The sequence below is a fragment of the Balaenoptera musculus genome, chromosome 8 (assembly GCF_009873245.2).
Source record: "Balaenoptera musculus isolate JJ_BM4_2016_0621 chromosome 8, mBalMus1.pri.v3, whole genome shotgun sequence".
Classification (NCBI taxonomy): Eukaryota; Metazoa; Chordata; class Mammalia; order Artiodactyla; family Balaenopteridae; genus Balaenoptera; species Balaenoptera musculus.
This window is the reverse complement of record NC_045792.1, coordinates 31,030,323-31,046,555: the sequence shown is the minus strand read 5'-3', so window position 1 is coordinate 31,046,555 and position 16,233 is coordinate 31,030,323. Positions and strand designations below refer to the sequence as shown.

At 33.1% G+C, this 16,233-nt stretch overlaps 1 protein-coding gene across 1 annotated transcript; it reads right to left on the bottom strand.

Annotated features, from left to right (window-relative positions):
- Nucleotides 1–327: 327 nt before the first annotated feature.
- Nucleotides 328–16,233, bottom strand: ANGPTL5 (angiopoietin like 5). The gene is made up of 8 exons (XM_036861604.1): nucleotides 15,888–16,233; nucleotides 13,178–13,322; nucleotides 11,439–11,542; nucleotides 10,456–10,549; nucleotides 8,170–8,270; nucleotides 6,423–6,543; nucleotides 4,146–4,331; nucleotides 328–898 (listed from the first exon to the last, which is right to left on the bottom strand). The coding sequence occupies exons 1-8, from the start codon at nucleotides 15,981–15,983 to the stop codon at nucleotides 579–581; spliced, it is 1,167 nt and encodes a 388-aa protein (XP_036717499.1). The 5' UTR covers nucleotides 15,984–16,233; the 3' UTR covers nucleotides 328–578.

The window sequence follows — 16,233 nt, the reverse complement described above, 5'->3', positions numbered from 1 at the left end:
ATTTATTAACCACAATAAAATAGGAAAACAAGAAGGACTTTATTTTTGCAGCAAACTCTTATTACCTGTGAAATATTATGGAATCACCTGGAAATAGTAAGGTTTTTAAACTATGTGAAGTTTATCTATTACTCTGCACAAAATTATTCCTTGTAACTGTCTTCAATAGAAATTATCTGTAGATTATATATTTAGCCATTTCAAATAAATATAGAAATAAGTATAACACTTTCTTTAATTTTCCTAATAATGCACTATGGTTTACATGCTTTAAAGAAAAGGGAAAATTCTTTAAAAGGACAACAGACTCCAGGTAGATAGGTTGCAATACACTCAAAACAAATTTTATTGTATATTGTTAATATAATTAGTAGTAAAAGCATACGTTGAACCATGTTTTCCTTTATAAAACTCTACAAAATTAAAGATTTCTATTTAGACTCATAATACCTAGAAGTCACCTATGGTTAAATTTTGGCTAATATGCTTGAAACACTCAGTAAAAAGAGAAACTATGTAAAATTGTTTATATATTATCAAAAACAACTGTGGAACACTCATTACAATTTAAAATGAGATTACTTAAAATATGGATTGTAAATTCTTCTAATTTTCATTGAAACAGATTTAATCTTGACAGGTGAGTTGTTTTTGGTCCATGTGCCCCATCGAATTCCAGTTGCAAGCAATTTTCCAGGGAAGTAATGAATGCCATTCAGATTTGCGAGACCACACTGGTTGAACCACCAGCCGGTATTGTTACTGAAGTGGCTGCAGCTCTTCACAGACTGACCACTGATGGAGCATGCAGGGCGACATCCATCATTATCAACATCTGATGTGCTAAAAGGCATTGCATTTTGATTATCTTCTTTTCTGAAACCCCGGAATGCATCACCTAGGTAAAATAGATTTTTTTAATGACGAAATTTAAAGGCATTTTTTGTAATTTTAATCAACATTTACCAACCCATTATGCAAAAGCATTACATCCCAGAACTAAGGTTTAAATTATATTTTACTAGGTGTTATATTAAAATCTCTTCTCCGGGTGCAATATGCCAAGATCTGGTAATGAATTCCTCAACATGATAGGCATGTTTAAGTAGACATTTGTTGGAACAAATTATGGTGGTCTGTGATGGCCTAGGAAAACTTTGCATATTATCAGTTAATAAATTGAAAACTATTAAATCGTTGCATGATTGTATGAAAGGATCAAACAGTAGCAGTATAAATTGAATGATAGTTTCCTTCATATGCTTTAAAAACTAAATCCCATCCCTTACCCCTGGTAACCACTAATGTGCTCTCCATTTCTACAATTTTGTCACTCCAATTATTTCATATAAATAGGCTCAGAATATGTAAAAAAAGAATAAGTGGACATTCGATATAAAATCACAAATCACAAAATGGAAGCTTGGCTGTGTTGAGAGAAGCAGATAATTTAGGTCATAAAATATGGTGTATAAACCTGTCATACTTTGGGGAAGAGTAATATGGTAATCAGTAATTTAGGAAAAGAAAATAATTTACACACAAATTTTTATACCAGTACCATTTTACATCACTTTAGATAGAGAGGTATGGATGAAGGTGAAACCTCTACCTTTAAGGAACAAATTTATAACTGCAAAAGTTGTTTGATTTCATTTAGGGGCCACCAAGTTTATATTAAATGCCCAATACCCTCAAGAAAAAAATCAGCTATACCACTGAGGTATGCCTTTTCTTCATGGCTCTCCACATGATATGCATACTAATTGGATAGTTGTTAAAACACCACCATATTTTAAAGACTTACACTGGACATTCTATGTATGGTATCCCTGATAGTCACAGTAATCTTCAAAGATTAAGTATCTTGGCCAAGGCAACCTGGCTAACTAAGTAGCAGGGGTAGAAGTCATGTGTGTTTGTTTCTTTTAAATCACATAAATAAAAGATTCTAATTAGTCCCATTGTACTTAGATTTCACTTATAGATAAAATTTGCTAAAATGTTTGAAACACTAAGTAAAAGTGAAGCTATGTAAAATCTTTGAAGAATTCAAAGCCCACGTTTGTTTCATTATGTTCCAAATGTTTGGCATCTTTTGAGATGTCTTTGAGGAACCTGGAGAACTTCACTAATGGTAGTGGCCTATCCTGTACCCCAGCCCTGTCTCTGACCATGTACTTCATAGAAACACAATGTCAAAATTGCACATATTTGCCGGGAGAATATCATTTTCAATACCACATGGTGCAAAACCTTTCAGAAGTTCAAATGAGAAAGACAACACTTATGGATCATTGCCTAAATTATATGATCCCTCCACAGATACTCTCCCTAGTTAAGTCCAACCAACAGAAGGATCATACATGAGCTCCTCACTGGATTATATTTAATAATTTACTCTAAAAATATAATGCATAGGTCTATTTTTAAAGAAATGGCCCATTAAAACTCACTGTTACGTTTTCTGTCCGAGTGTGATTAGAAAACATGACACTTTGTTTTCTCTAAGAACCCAGAAAAATGTCTCTCAAGTTTTAAAACCAGGACAATGTGTCCTCATGGAACAGCTGTGCTCCTCAAATGTTCAAATTTCATATTTCTATTTTTGCTCTGAGCTCAAAGTCAAATGTCTGGCTCACCTCTACCAAATACCTGATCATACTTAACTATACTGTTATCTTTACATTCTTTTGACTTCTTTTTCTTTATTTTGATTATATTATGTGATCAGCATTTGAAAGTTACTTAACAACTTTATTGGGAAAAGGCAGAATAGGGCATGACAAAATTTGAGGTTTCCAAAATGAAAAATTTCTTGCCATTATAAATTGTATCCTCTAATGAGATCCTAGTCATCTTCTAGAGAAATCCCACATAAACTTTTCCTAACATTGTATGTTCCATATTTAGATAGTTCTTTACTCTTTTAGAGATGAAGCCTCAAAAATTATATCACTCCTTAAAATTGTCCCTATATGTCAATATTTAAATTTCAGACTTTTACTTAATATCCTAAGTCTAAACCCCCTCAGATATCAGAGATTCCATCCATACCAGGCAACTTCTCATGCCCAGTAATTTTCCTCCCTCTGTGCCTTGACTCAAGCTGCTCTGTTTGCCAACATTTATTTGTCAAAAGCCTATCCATTCTTCCAAGTACAGATCAGTGATTCTCAACTATAAGGATGCCAACATGTCCATCTAGTGAATACAAATACCTGGGCCCAAACTTACTGTATCAGATTCTGCATGAGTATGTACTTTCAAAAAGCATCCCAGGTTGACTCTAACATTAATTCTTTGCTGAAAACTACCCTTCCATGAAGATTTTCTGGATGCAATCCACTGGAATCATTCTCTCTTTCTCTTTAGCCCCCAAAGCTCTATCGGTATTCTGTGTTTTCAGTTTTATTTAATCTCCCCCTCTATATTGTGATCAGTTAAAGAACTGGGAACACAACTCATTCATTTTTGGATTTCTAACACTAAACATACCTAATGAACAAGTACCATGATGAGCAATGAACAGGAGAGCTGAATTTAGTATTAACTCAAGATTAAAATATCAGCATCAAAATATGAATTTAACATCAAGTATTTTGAAGTTCTAAAAATTTAACTTATTTGGAAATGAGTAGATGTACCGAGATATAGCCAAAAAAAAAAAAAAAAGCCCCCACTAAACTAGTTGTTCTATCAACCTGGGTCCTTGCCCTTGCTCAGATGTGATGAGCTGGGACTCGGGCAAGTCACTTAATCTTTCAGGTTTCTTCACTTGTAAAGTGAGAAGAGTGAAGAGCAGCTCTAACATTCTATGACTTCTAAACACCAGCCTCTCAGTACATGAAAATGTAAATAATGCCTTCCCAGCCTGCCCCACAGATTCGCTATCTAAAGAATCAATTGTGATTACATATGGCAAAATTGTTTTAAAGTGTATAAAGCACTTCAAAATCACGAGGTGATGCAACCATCATAGCAGAGTTTCAAAACTCAAGACTTAGCCAGTTTTCTCATTCCTAACCTATTCTGTTATCAGTTATGTGTCATATACCAAAAGAAATGCATTACTTTTATCTTCATCTAATATTGAGTCAGCTATATTTAAATCTTTTGGATAACTTTAGGAATAAGAAACTTACCAGCATTTCCCGAATATCGTCCTAAGTGCATTTTAAAAAATCTTGTTTCATCCTCTAGCCAAAAATTATCATATGATGCATAAGCGAATGTGTCATCTTCAGATTCCAGTGCCACATACAGCATAAAACCGGTATTCTTCTGATTCACTATGTAAAAAATCTTTTTCAGCCCTAGCCAAAATTCACCTGTTTAAAAAAAAATGCTTTTTTAAATATATTTTAATACAAGTTAGATAACCCTCTGTTATTAAGTGTTTGATTTTGCTTAGTGTTATAACTAACTCCAATAACTCCAAGATGGCACACATAAATTATTTGAGAGACTAGATTGCCCTGGTTCAAATTATCAGTGTTTGCCTAATTTACCAAAACATATATATATGTGTATCTTCCCACTTCTACTTTACTAGACTTGGGATAAGCAGTCTCTGTTTCATTTTTTTATCTCCCCAAATTAAATTCAAAAATTCATTTAAAGATCACATAAAAAGTCAAGTTTTACCTTAAGGCATGTCAACAAAAAATGAGTTCAAATATTATGGCAGGTAACAAAATGATGTGTACCAGTAAATATAAGAGGTTTAACCTCCAAATCAGCAACTCCTAAAGAAATATTTTCTGAAAATGCTCAGTAGAAATTATTTTTTCAGTCTTTGAGAATAATGTTTTGTGAACAAATATTTCTTTGTTATAATGCAGCTCGTCAGTTACCTATGAATGAGGACATAAGGTAGTGACACTGGAGCATACCCAGGTTAAGGGTCAATATTTCCAAGATGATTATAGATCCAAGATGGATTACTGAGCTCCCTAATTCAGACTGCATTCTTCTCGCATGTTCTAGCCAATGGCTTGCTACCTCCCTCTACCCACTGTGGCATAACCTAAATGTGGACACTCCTGCTCTGAAGTATATCCCTCTGCTTGAATCATGAAATTACTGAAGGAAGTAAGGATCTAGTCAGAGCAAACTTCAAGAATTGGGGGACAATGCGACAGCATTCAAATCTTAAAACTATAGCTAAGATACTAAGTCACTCTCCAGGCCTTACAGGGGCATTTTAGCTACGTTCCCACTTAGAACTGAAAAGTATTCTGAAGAAATACTGGAAGAAAGGGAGTATAGGAAGTAAAAAAGAAGTACAAGAAGGAAGGTGGGCCCGCTTAGTTTCTCACAGTCTGACACTACAATTTAAGTGTCCTTGCCATCTTTCCCCTCTACCCCAACTTCAGATTTAACTGAACAATACATTTTCCTTAATCCCAAGTTTATTTTTTTAAATAGGCCAAGTACAAAGCAGTCTGCTTATGTGAAGTATACCTGCCTGAAGACATTTTTTGTCAAAACTCAGATAATTTTCCCATGGAAATAAACATTAAGTAAGAAAGATAACAACTTAGAGCCTGCAGATCTATGACAGCTCAATTCAGAAGGCAGCCCTTACTGGAAAATTGGAGGTAATGCTGAGAAAACACAAGTATATCAACTGCATTCCATAGCATGGCAGCTATTTGGCCTTACTTATGACATTTTATTACATTTCATGTCCCTTCTAACACCATTGGCATGCTGTAGGGTTTTTAGCAGTAGGACAAACACCACCACTTATTAAATCCTTGGATGACATTATTATGGGATGTTAGAGACTTTAAATTATAACAACAGTAACTTAAAATAATAGCATAAAAATGATCAAAGTCACCTGCCAATGTTCCAATTAATGTAAAATTCTGCAGGGTTCAGAAATACTGGTGCTTCTATTCACCAGCAAAAGCTGATGCTGCCATGTGGTAATAACGTGAACAGATTTTACAGTTCACCTGGGGTTTACATTTTCCAAGTTTTGAGCATAGTGATTTTTACTGACATTTATGTAATTTGAATTCCTACAGCCATGGACCTCAATTTTCTATTTCATATGCTTGTGTAGACACAGCACAAATCTCAAGAATTTCAAAGTCCCTGCTCATTCAGGTTTTCATTCTACAAATAGTTATTGAGTATCTGCCAGAATTCTGCTGGGTGCATAATCAATACTTAATAAATAAGACAATTTAGAATTTTCACTCAAATCGCATTTCAACTAAAAATAAAGATTTTCATATCCCAACTGAAGACCTATTTAAGTAATTTGGCATATAACCAGAGGGTAATTTGTCATATTTTTATATTCACAAGGATTTGCTATTTTTACTAACAGTTTGACCAATAGAGACAGAGTCCATAGGCATATTATCAAAAAGAAGAAAAAAGAGGAGAAATAAATAAAATTTGACCTAAAAGGTCACCAAATCCATCCAGATAATCGCACCATAACCTTTGGAAGTGAATTATCCCATCAATCCTTTTCTGTATCACAGTCCAACCACCTCCTCTGTAATCCATGTCACACATTACCTAAAATAAACCCAGAAAAGACAAAAGTAACATAATATTATTTTCATTCTTTGATATAAAATTCATACTTCACCCTTAAAGCCTAGAGAAAGAGAAGATACTTCCACTGAAAGTTTCAGTGCAACTGTATGTCATTAATGTATTCAGATATTTTTTAAATCTCTAGAAATAATACTGTTTATTATAAAACAAACCTAATTGCGGTCCCTGTATCAGTCATTTTTTTAACATATGTGTTTGTAGCATTTTAAGGTTACCCTCTTATTCCTCAACTCCATAAATATTTTTCAGTTGAGTAATAACTGTACCAATCTGATGTGGCAGAGTGATGTATTTCTTTATAAATTAACTTTTCCTTTTAATTAAAACACTGATTTTTTAAAAACGGCGTTAAATATGCCTGTGTGCCTGTCTTTGATTGCTTTTTTTCCTCCAAAAGCCTGGAAGGCTGTGTTCAGACTGGGATTTTCAGACAGAAAGGCATGATTTGTGCCCCATCTCAGCAGGCACTCATAGGTGCATCTGTGGTGCTCTGTTAAATGCCTCTAAGAGGACAACCATAGGGGACCCATAGAAGTGACACAGTGAGAAAATCAGAGCAATCCTCCCCATCAGAAACTTCCCACACACAGACAGAAAAAGGCAGTGTGGAGGAAGTTAGGGAACCAACACTTTCCCACCAAAGAGGTAATTATGCATCCCACTCTTCACAAAATTAGAAGCCTTCCCTTTCCACATCTGTTCAGGCCCATTTTTGAATCTGTAGGTGAAGTAATTTAGGTAATTTAAAATTATTTCCCACTTAGTTCCCAATTTTTGACATCCTGTCAATAGATGTCAAAAAATAATGTTAGTATCTCTGAGACGAGAAACTGGTTTAGAAAAAAATATTTTAATAAAGACTATCAATAAGGTATGATATTGGTATTATAAATTTCATATGCACAAAAAAGTAACCAGAAAATTATATATATATATAATTTTTATATATTATATAGACTATATGTAATATAGTAATATTATAATACATAATTTTAATAACACATAATTTCTAGTAGAAATTTCTTCTAGAAATCATGGTATAGAACTACTAAGGATAAATATAAGAGTAATTTATTTTATTTGATTTAAGAAATGGATCAGGTTCTCAATCTGTCTCACAATTCAGTGAAAGTTTTTTTTAATTATTAATTTCTTATAAAATCACTTATCATCCAAAGAAAGTATAACCAAGTGTAGGAAGAGAAACTAAAGTATTTTTAGCAAGCCCCAAGGCAAAGCACACAATTATTTTTTAATATCCATAAGCTAATTCAAGCAAGTAAGTATTTATTTTGCATAGTTCTGCCTACTGTAAGGATAATATAAGATCTTGCACCAAATGGATTTACTTTAAAGAGTCTAACCATGAACACTCAAATAGAAAAGTGAAAGACCCTCTAGTTCTTTTATTGGTTTGTGGTTTGGGCAAAGAATTCCAGAAAACAAAAATTTTGAAACTGGAACTTATACTGATTTATTTTAAAATTTTTAAGAAAAATTAAAATATTAAAACAATTAAAATTCTAATATTATTTAAATAAATTAGATGCCTATCCTATTCCATATAATAAGGGAAAACTTTACCTCAAATGGGTAACTAGATCCTTCTGGGTGGATTATATACAAACCACTTGGTGTTTTAGTGACAGAACCAATGGTATCTTTAATATCAGTACAATCTAAACCTAGAAAAGTAAAATTAGTTATTCAGGATATTTCCACATATACATTTAAGACAATCATTTTATAACAGAGAATTGACAGTACTATCTGAAATTATTATTATTAAAATGTTCAGTAATGGTGATGATTTTAACTTTTTGAAAATGAAAAATTATCTCAACTTTAGAAATAAGAAATTAGATAGATGTAGGAACTGGGATTGAATAAGTTATGCTGCAATAAACCTTCACTAATAACTAACTCACTGTTATTGATTAGTATTCCATTTGGTATCAACATTTATTTAATATATTTTATGATTATGCATTCTCTTGTCCAATAAATAATGCCCTTTCAGAAATCTAGGCTTATTTTGGGAACATAATGTGTAACAGAAATCTGTGTGAATGAGGAGGAGAAAATCCAAAGGAATAAGTAGATTAATTACTATTGACACATCCTTTCTCCACTATTTGAAATTTCAGAGATTCTGGTGTTTGGGGGCCCACCATTACAAACAGGCAAAGAGAGAGGAGGGGGAAATCACTTTCTTCACCAGAGAAAATGATGCTGAGGCTAGAGCCTGCTCTGTTGACAATAGCTAGAACTGTAGCAGTCTATAATCACCTTCTCTTAAGCACTCCCCTTTCCAGGGGATTGTAAATATATTATGTAGATACGATATTATAGTTTACTCTGATATACTTTACTTTGTGTTATCTTTTATAAATGTGATAAAACAAATTCCACCCTTACAGCATCAGTTACCAAGAGAACAAACACATGAAAGCCTGAGACTTCAGAGCCAGAAGCTTGGGTTAGATTCCTAGTTCTACTATTTACTAGCCAGAACCATTAGCTAAGTTACTTACCTACTTTTCTTCATGTGCAATATTGTTATAATAATAATACTATCTACTTCATAGTGTCATTCTGACGATTTACATAGTAAGACATTATATCAATATAAAGCACTTAGCACAGTGCCTAGCGCACAGTAAATATGCAGAAAATGTCATCTACAAAAAGGTAGCTATAAAAAATTGTTTGCTTTCCCCTTCACTTCTAGAAGATATAGATTTGTTGCCTTTCTTCTGAATTGCTAAAAGACATTTTCATAATAACTTTATGCTCAGAGATATGATAATAGAAGTTTACAATGAAGGACTAATCTGAGTTGGAATATCTGCTTTGCCATCACCATCCAAATAAATATGAACAGGTTATTCAGATGTTTCTGGGCTCCATATTCCTTATCTGAGTATGGTGATCATCATAGCAAACACTTATACTGTCTTACTATGCATCAAGCAATATTTTAGGAGCTTTTGGTGTATTTATTCATTTAATCCTCATAAGAACCATATGAGGTAGGTACTATCAGTTTACTGATGAGGAAACTGATATCAAGGAAACAGTGGATGAGGGATTTGAAGACATGTGATCTGACACCAGAGTCCATGCTCATAACCACCATGTTACACTACCTACACTACTCACTTATGGGAAATAAATGAGATATAATAGAATAACAAAAAATAACATGTGAAAGTGCCTGTCATAGTACCTGACACGTAGGTGATTCTCAGTAACAGTTTATTTCCTTCTCTTTGTAAGGAAAAAAAGAAAGATCATTCATTAGGCTGTCAATAAATATTTACTTGCTTGGAACTTCTTGTTATTAATTCACAACTGTAAGATATATAGGGCACTTTTCTTAGAAACCCATGACTTTAGGAATTACTATACAGTGTTTTAGTACAAACAGTGCTAAATTCTAGTTTCTTTTGTCTTAAGTTTCTTTTTCTTTTCAAATTTTATGTCCCAATTTGAAACATCTCAAACATGTTAAAAATACTTTTTACAGGTGGGAGGAATTCTGAGACCTTCTTTTCTTCTAACTGAAGATTGATTATTAATATTAAAATGTAAAAGGAGAGCCTGAATTCAGTTACATAAAACTATGCAATTTTCAACAGATTCAGAATATCTGCATACAGCCATAGCTTTCAAATGGTCAGAAAAGCTTCCCAATTCAGGAAAGTACACATTGTCTGGGTTGAAATTTGGCAGGTATTACTCCTCCAGTCTGTTAGATGATAATGAGCTGTATTTTTTAAACAGAAGTTCTAAATGCATCAACCTGTCCAGGAAATTTTTAAGCAATAAAAGACAAGTATGAAAAGGGTGAAATACCAAAGTTCTCACCATGTGACTGAACTGGTCTGTGAGGAAAAGTATCCAGCTGTTTTCTAAAAACTTCTGTAGTCAAAAGGAGAACTCGATTCATGAGCTCATTAACCTAAACACACATGCATACATTTAAGCAAATTTATATTTGAACAAAACTCTCTTAGCTGAATTTTATAAGTGATATCTCTAAGCCTCTTATAAATCCAGCTTTGAAATATATATAATGCCCATTTTTCTTTTGAATTCCTTACTGCTCTAAGCAGTAAAGAAAGGCATTACTAAATAGCAATCATTAAATTGAGTACTGTTTTCCTCCTACACGTTGCTTTCATCTGCCCAATTCTGCATTTAACTGCCCTTGCAGATCTGTTCTTTGTATCTTGCCTGCTCCTTTGCTGTAGTTTCTTATCTGATCTCCCTGTCTCCTCCCTCTGCTCTTCCTCAAGTCATCCTCCTCACTAGCTGTCAATCTAATCATCGCATTTCCCTGCTCAGACACTTCAATGACTCCTTGGTGTGGCATGAGTTAGCTCCTATTTGTTTAAGTCAGTTTTCCTTATACACCTCAACCTCACCAGCCACTCCACCCCTGCACCACTTCAAGCAGTTCCCCAGAATGGAAGGTCCTACTCTTCTTACCCAACATTTGTGACCTTTGAAGCATTTATCCATCTTTCATGATTCAGTTCATAATCTCTGTCATCTGGGAACACTTCTCATAGCTCAGATATTGAATTTCTTTTGTGCATCCCTCTGACAGCATTCACAACATTTTCAATACATTTTTCTGCTCCCTTAGACTGTATAAGCTTTAAGTGAAGATCTTTTTTTGTTGTTATTGCTTTCTGTTTGCCTGAGGCTTACTATGGTGCCTCTAACATAGTAGGCACTAAGTAGATGTATGCACTTTAATGTATTAAAAAATTAAACAATTATAGCTCTAGCTAAGTATATCAATGTACACATACAATAACAACACAATTCTAAAAAATCCATACCTGATTAGATAAATAATCCAAGGAATCTTGCTGCTCATCCATCATATTTCTTAGTAGTTTTTTGGTACTTCGTGTATAAGAAACAATAGAATTTTGCAAATTTCCTTAAATCATAATAAAATGTGTTTGCTAAATATTATTTTGTTACAGAAAACAAGTACAGTGAAAAATAATTTCAAAATGATTTTGGATAAATATGTAACAATAAAGCTCAATCTAATACATAGAATTGCATATTCTAGTCAGTACTTTTTTGTTCAACCCAGGATTATCCAAGAAAACAATTGTTTCAATACCTCCCAATGAAAGTATGCTTCCTAATAATTTAGATTACCCCCAAATAATTTAATCTGATATAAATGAGAGGCAACTTTCTGAATATCAATTCTCACTTTATAAGATGAGAGGTACAGAAGCAGGAGATCCAAGACTCATCAATTCTTACTACATAAGAAAGTAAAAGGCAATAATTCCATATCATGTAAGTTAATTTTAAAAGTAAATCTTTCTTTAAATTTTTTTCTATTAATGCTATATTGTTATATAAACAAATTACAAACACACATACATATATACCCATAATAAATCTTAGTCAAAAGTTTTAGCTGGTTGGTTTCTGGTTAAACTTTTACTATGTATTTTTGTTTTTATTTTAAAACAATCTTACTTATAGAATAGTTTCAAGAACAGTATGAAGAACTTTTTCTTAATTCTTTTGAGCATGCCACCATGATGCCCCTGGATACTTCAGTGTGTTTTTCTTACACCAAAGACATTCTCCCCAACACAGCCATCAAAATCAGGAAATAAACATTGACTACCATGTAATTCTCAGATTTTATCCAAGTTTATTCAGTTATACTGATGATGTCCTTTACAACAAAAGGAGTCACACATTATGGCATACATTATTCTTTTAAAAATTATTTATTTCTATGTTCCTAACTTTTACTCTAACAGTAGAATCACATTAACAATTCGTGATATTTTAAAATCTACCTCACCCAGCTTCATCTCTCATTTTTACTTTCAGTCTCTCACTTTCTATTAGACACTCCCTGGATTTAGACATCTGTCTTAATGGATCTAAAGCCACACTCATAGGTTTGAGAAGCCTGAGATACCTGTGTTATACATAGAATTAAACACAATAAAGTGAGCTTTTTATACTTTCTGACCTAGGAGTTACAGTCCTATAAGAACTGGATCAGAACCTCCTCCATTTCTGATCCCCGTCTCACTTCACCGCCTATGTACATATAAATAGATCATGAAAATTACTGCACTGTTACTAGTTTTAAACAAAAATGGAGATTTTAAAACTTTTTATTTTTTATACTTTGCCACATAAATTCGCTGTGAATTTGTATTATATCTATTGTAGAATTTACTCAATATTAGTGAATTCCCTCTCAAAACTCAGGTGAAATTTGCCATTTGTTCAGACGGAAGTAAGAAAATAGTGCTAGGCGAATTGATACTATCAGTGCCTTCTGGCTCGCCCCTTCCCTATGTGGCTAGTTGGTGTCACTGGGCCATATTACATAGAATAAGGATTTGTTCATTTATCAAACACTTACGAAGCACCTACTATGTGCCAAACACATAAAACTCCTGGCCTAGGATGATCAGGATATATATAAAATGACCCACACAAATGCTAAGCTATATTTTTCCATCTCTACCCTAGAAATAATAAATCATATACCTGTATAATTGTGGTTATTTTTAATACTTACTACACATGAAATGTTTTTCTTCTCGTGTAATCTTAGTTTTAACATCACATGATTCCTCACAATCTTCTTTATAAACAGTAGCATTACTTTTACTTTCACCTTTTGCATTAGATTCATCTTCTACAATGTTATCTACTGGAGAATCCTTTATATTAAAAAAATAGAAATAAGAAAAAATATATGAAATATGTTGTTTTACCTAATATGTCATAAATAAGAAGAGTGTAGAAAAAAAGATGAGATTTCAGGACATATACAAGGATGATCATTAGAAAAAAACATAATTAACTGGTTAGTTCAAACTTCCACAAATAAACCTTATGGGTAAATTCTAGGTATGAACAATAAATATATGTTAATTCATTATTTTTGCTCTCCTTTTTTCTTCTCCAATTCCAAAAGGAATCATTTAGGGTCTACGTTCTTGTGTGGTGGCTCTATGGCCTTGACCTTTAACTTTCACACATTTCCATGTGCAATATAGTTCTGACCATCCCTCTTCCAGGAATTGTGCAATTTGAAGTTCTTTGAATGGGTACTAAGAAGGTTCCCTGAGATGCCTACAACATTTCTATGCCAAAAACACTTTTTGCCACTAGTTATTAGGAATCGTGGTTTGGGGGAAATGTGCAGGAGAATTGTTGCTTTTGTATAAGCTAAAGTATTTACAGATTTGAAAGGTAAAGTATGCATAGATTTAAAAGGTACCAGTGAATATTTAAAAAGGATAAACAACAAGAACCTACTGTATAGCACAGAGATCTCTGTTCAATGTTATGTGGCAGCCTGGATGGGAGGGGAGTCTGAGGGAGAATGGATACATGTATATGTATGGCTGAGTCACTTTGCTGTGCAACTGAAACTATCACAACATTGTTAATTGGCTATACTGCAATATAAAATAAAAAGTTAAAAAAAATAAAAAAATAGAAGGTAGCAGTGATAACAGAAAAAAAGCATGGAATTTTGCTTTGCAAAATCAACAACAGATATCATTTTAAAAAGCCAGCAACCTTCTATATAGAATGGATAAACAACAAGGTCCTACTGTGTAGCACAGGGAACTATATACAATATCCTGTAATAAACCATAAAGGAAAAGAATATGAAAAAGGATATATATATATTCAGTTACATATGTATAACTGAATCACTTTGCTATACAGCAGAAATTAACACAACATTGTAAATCAACTACGCTTCAATAAAATAAAGTTTTAAAAAATTAAATTTAACTTAAATTAAAATAAAAAGCCAACAACCAACTACAAACCTGTGATTACTAGTGGGGAGAAGGAAGGAGAAAGGTGCAAGATGGGGTAGGAGATTAAAAAGTACTAACGAGGGCTTCCCTGGTGGCACAGTGGTTGAGAATCCGCCTGCCAATGCAGGGGACACGGGTTCGAGCCCTGGTCTGGGAAGATTCCACATGCCGCGGAGCGGCTGGGCCCGTGAGCCACAGTTGCTGAGCCTGCGCGTCTGGAGCCTGTGCTCCGCAACAAGAGAGGCCGCGATAGCGAGAGGCCCGCGCACCGCGATGAAGAGTGGCCCCCGCTTGCCACAACTGGAGAAAGCCCTCGTACAGAAACGAAGACCCAACACAGCCATAAATAAAATAAATAAATAAATTAAAAAAAAAAAAAAAAGATGGCTAGCAGGACATCAGAGCCGTTTAAAAAAAAAAAAAAAGAGGTACTAACGACTATTCAAAAAGAAAAAAGAAAGAAAGCCAATTACAGATGTCATTCTAAAGGTATCTGTTCTTGTTGGCACACTACTGGTTTTTTTAATGTTAAAACATTCTTTGGTAGAAGTTATGTGATTTAAAATAACTCTGCAATTTAAAGAACATAATAACAAGCTTTGTCCTCTTTGACCTGGATATTGAGAGAAAGGTAAAGAGATAATCACAATATAAAAGATATTTGCCCAAAAAGATGCTTACATTTTGTTACATAGATCTACTTTTAACTTTTTGCTCTTTCCCCTAAACTGCTATAATAATTTACATAGTAGATGTTTTCAAAAACTTAGGTTACAACTATATTTTTTAGATCTAAATAAGATTCTTAAATTTTTAGTATAGAGAATTGTTATTAATATTTCTGTAGCTTTTTTAGAATTTATTCTTGCTTCAACTTTGGAATTTAGTATTGATACAGTGGTAAATACATTTTATAACATTTAACAATTATAAGCCAACATTTAAATGTATAGAGATCCAAATCACCATCTACTCATAGTATTTCATACACTATCTTAGCTATCAATCACTCTGACATTGTTTTGAATAAAATTTTCTAATTTTAAATTTTAACATTTCCTAGGTAGCCAGTCACAAGACTATATTTGAAGTATGAAAGTTTATAGAATAGTTTTTTTTTAAGCAAAGTGAATTTTCTTACTACCTACCAGATATTTCATTATTAAAGTTAACTGGAAAGTTGTTGGCTAGTTTTTAACCAAGGCCTGCAATTTCTTTAACAAGTTTTCACAAGAAATGTATTAAGAGTCAATCTTCAGTTTATGGTTTCCTAAGTTTAAAAGTAATATTATTTAAGCATAAGTCTCAGCATTTCTATATAAACACTTTAATTTTCCCATAAATCATATTGAGTACTGTAATTAATCTTTACAAACATCTAATATATATCTTGAAAACTATATAATCATGCTTTCCTAGCTGAAATAATATTGCTGAAATTCTTACCGTAGAATGATGCACACAGTTACCTTGTATAACTTCTCCACAAGTAAAAATACATAGATTTAATAACAAGAGTGAAGCTTGGAAAAGATAAATCATATTTTTCTTGGTTGGAGAAATGAAAATTTTCTTCAAATATCAGTCAGCTCTGTGTGGAAAGAACTCTAGTACACAGAGTCTTCAGTCAAAAATTTCTGGAAGGTGTACAACAAAAACAGAAGCCAGTACTTACTAGTTTCCATGCCCTCGTTTGAAACACCCTTCATATGAGAAACAAGGTAGCCTCTAGAGATCCTGTCATTTTAAGTTATACAAACCCTTTTTTTATCACTACATGCCTGCATTGCAA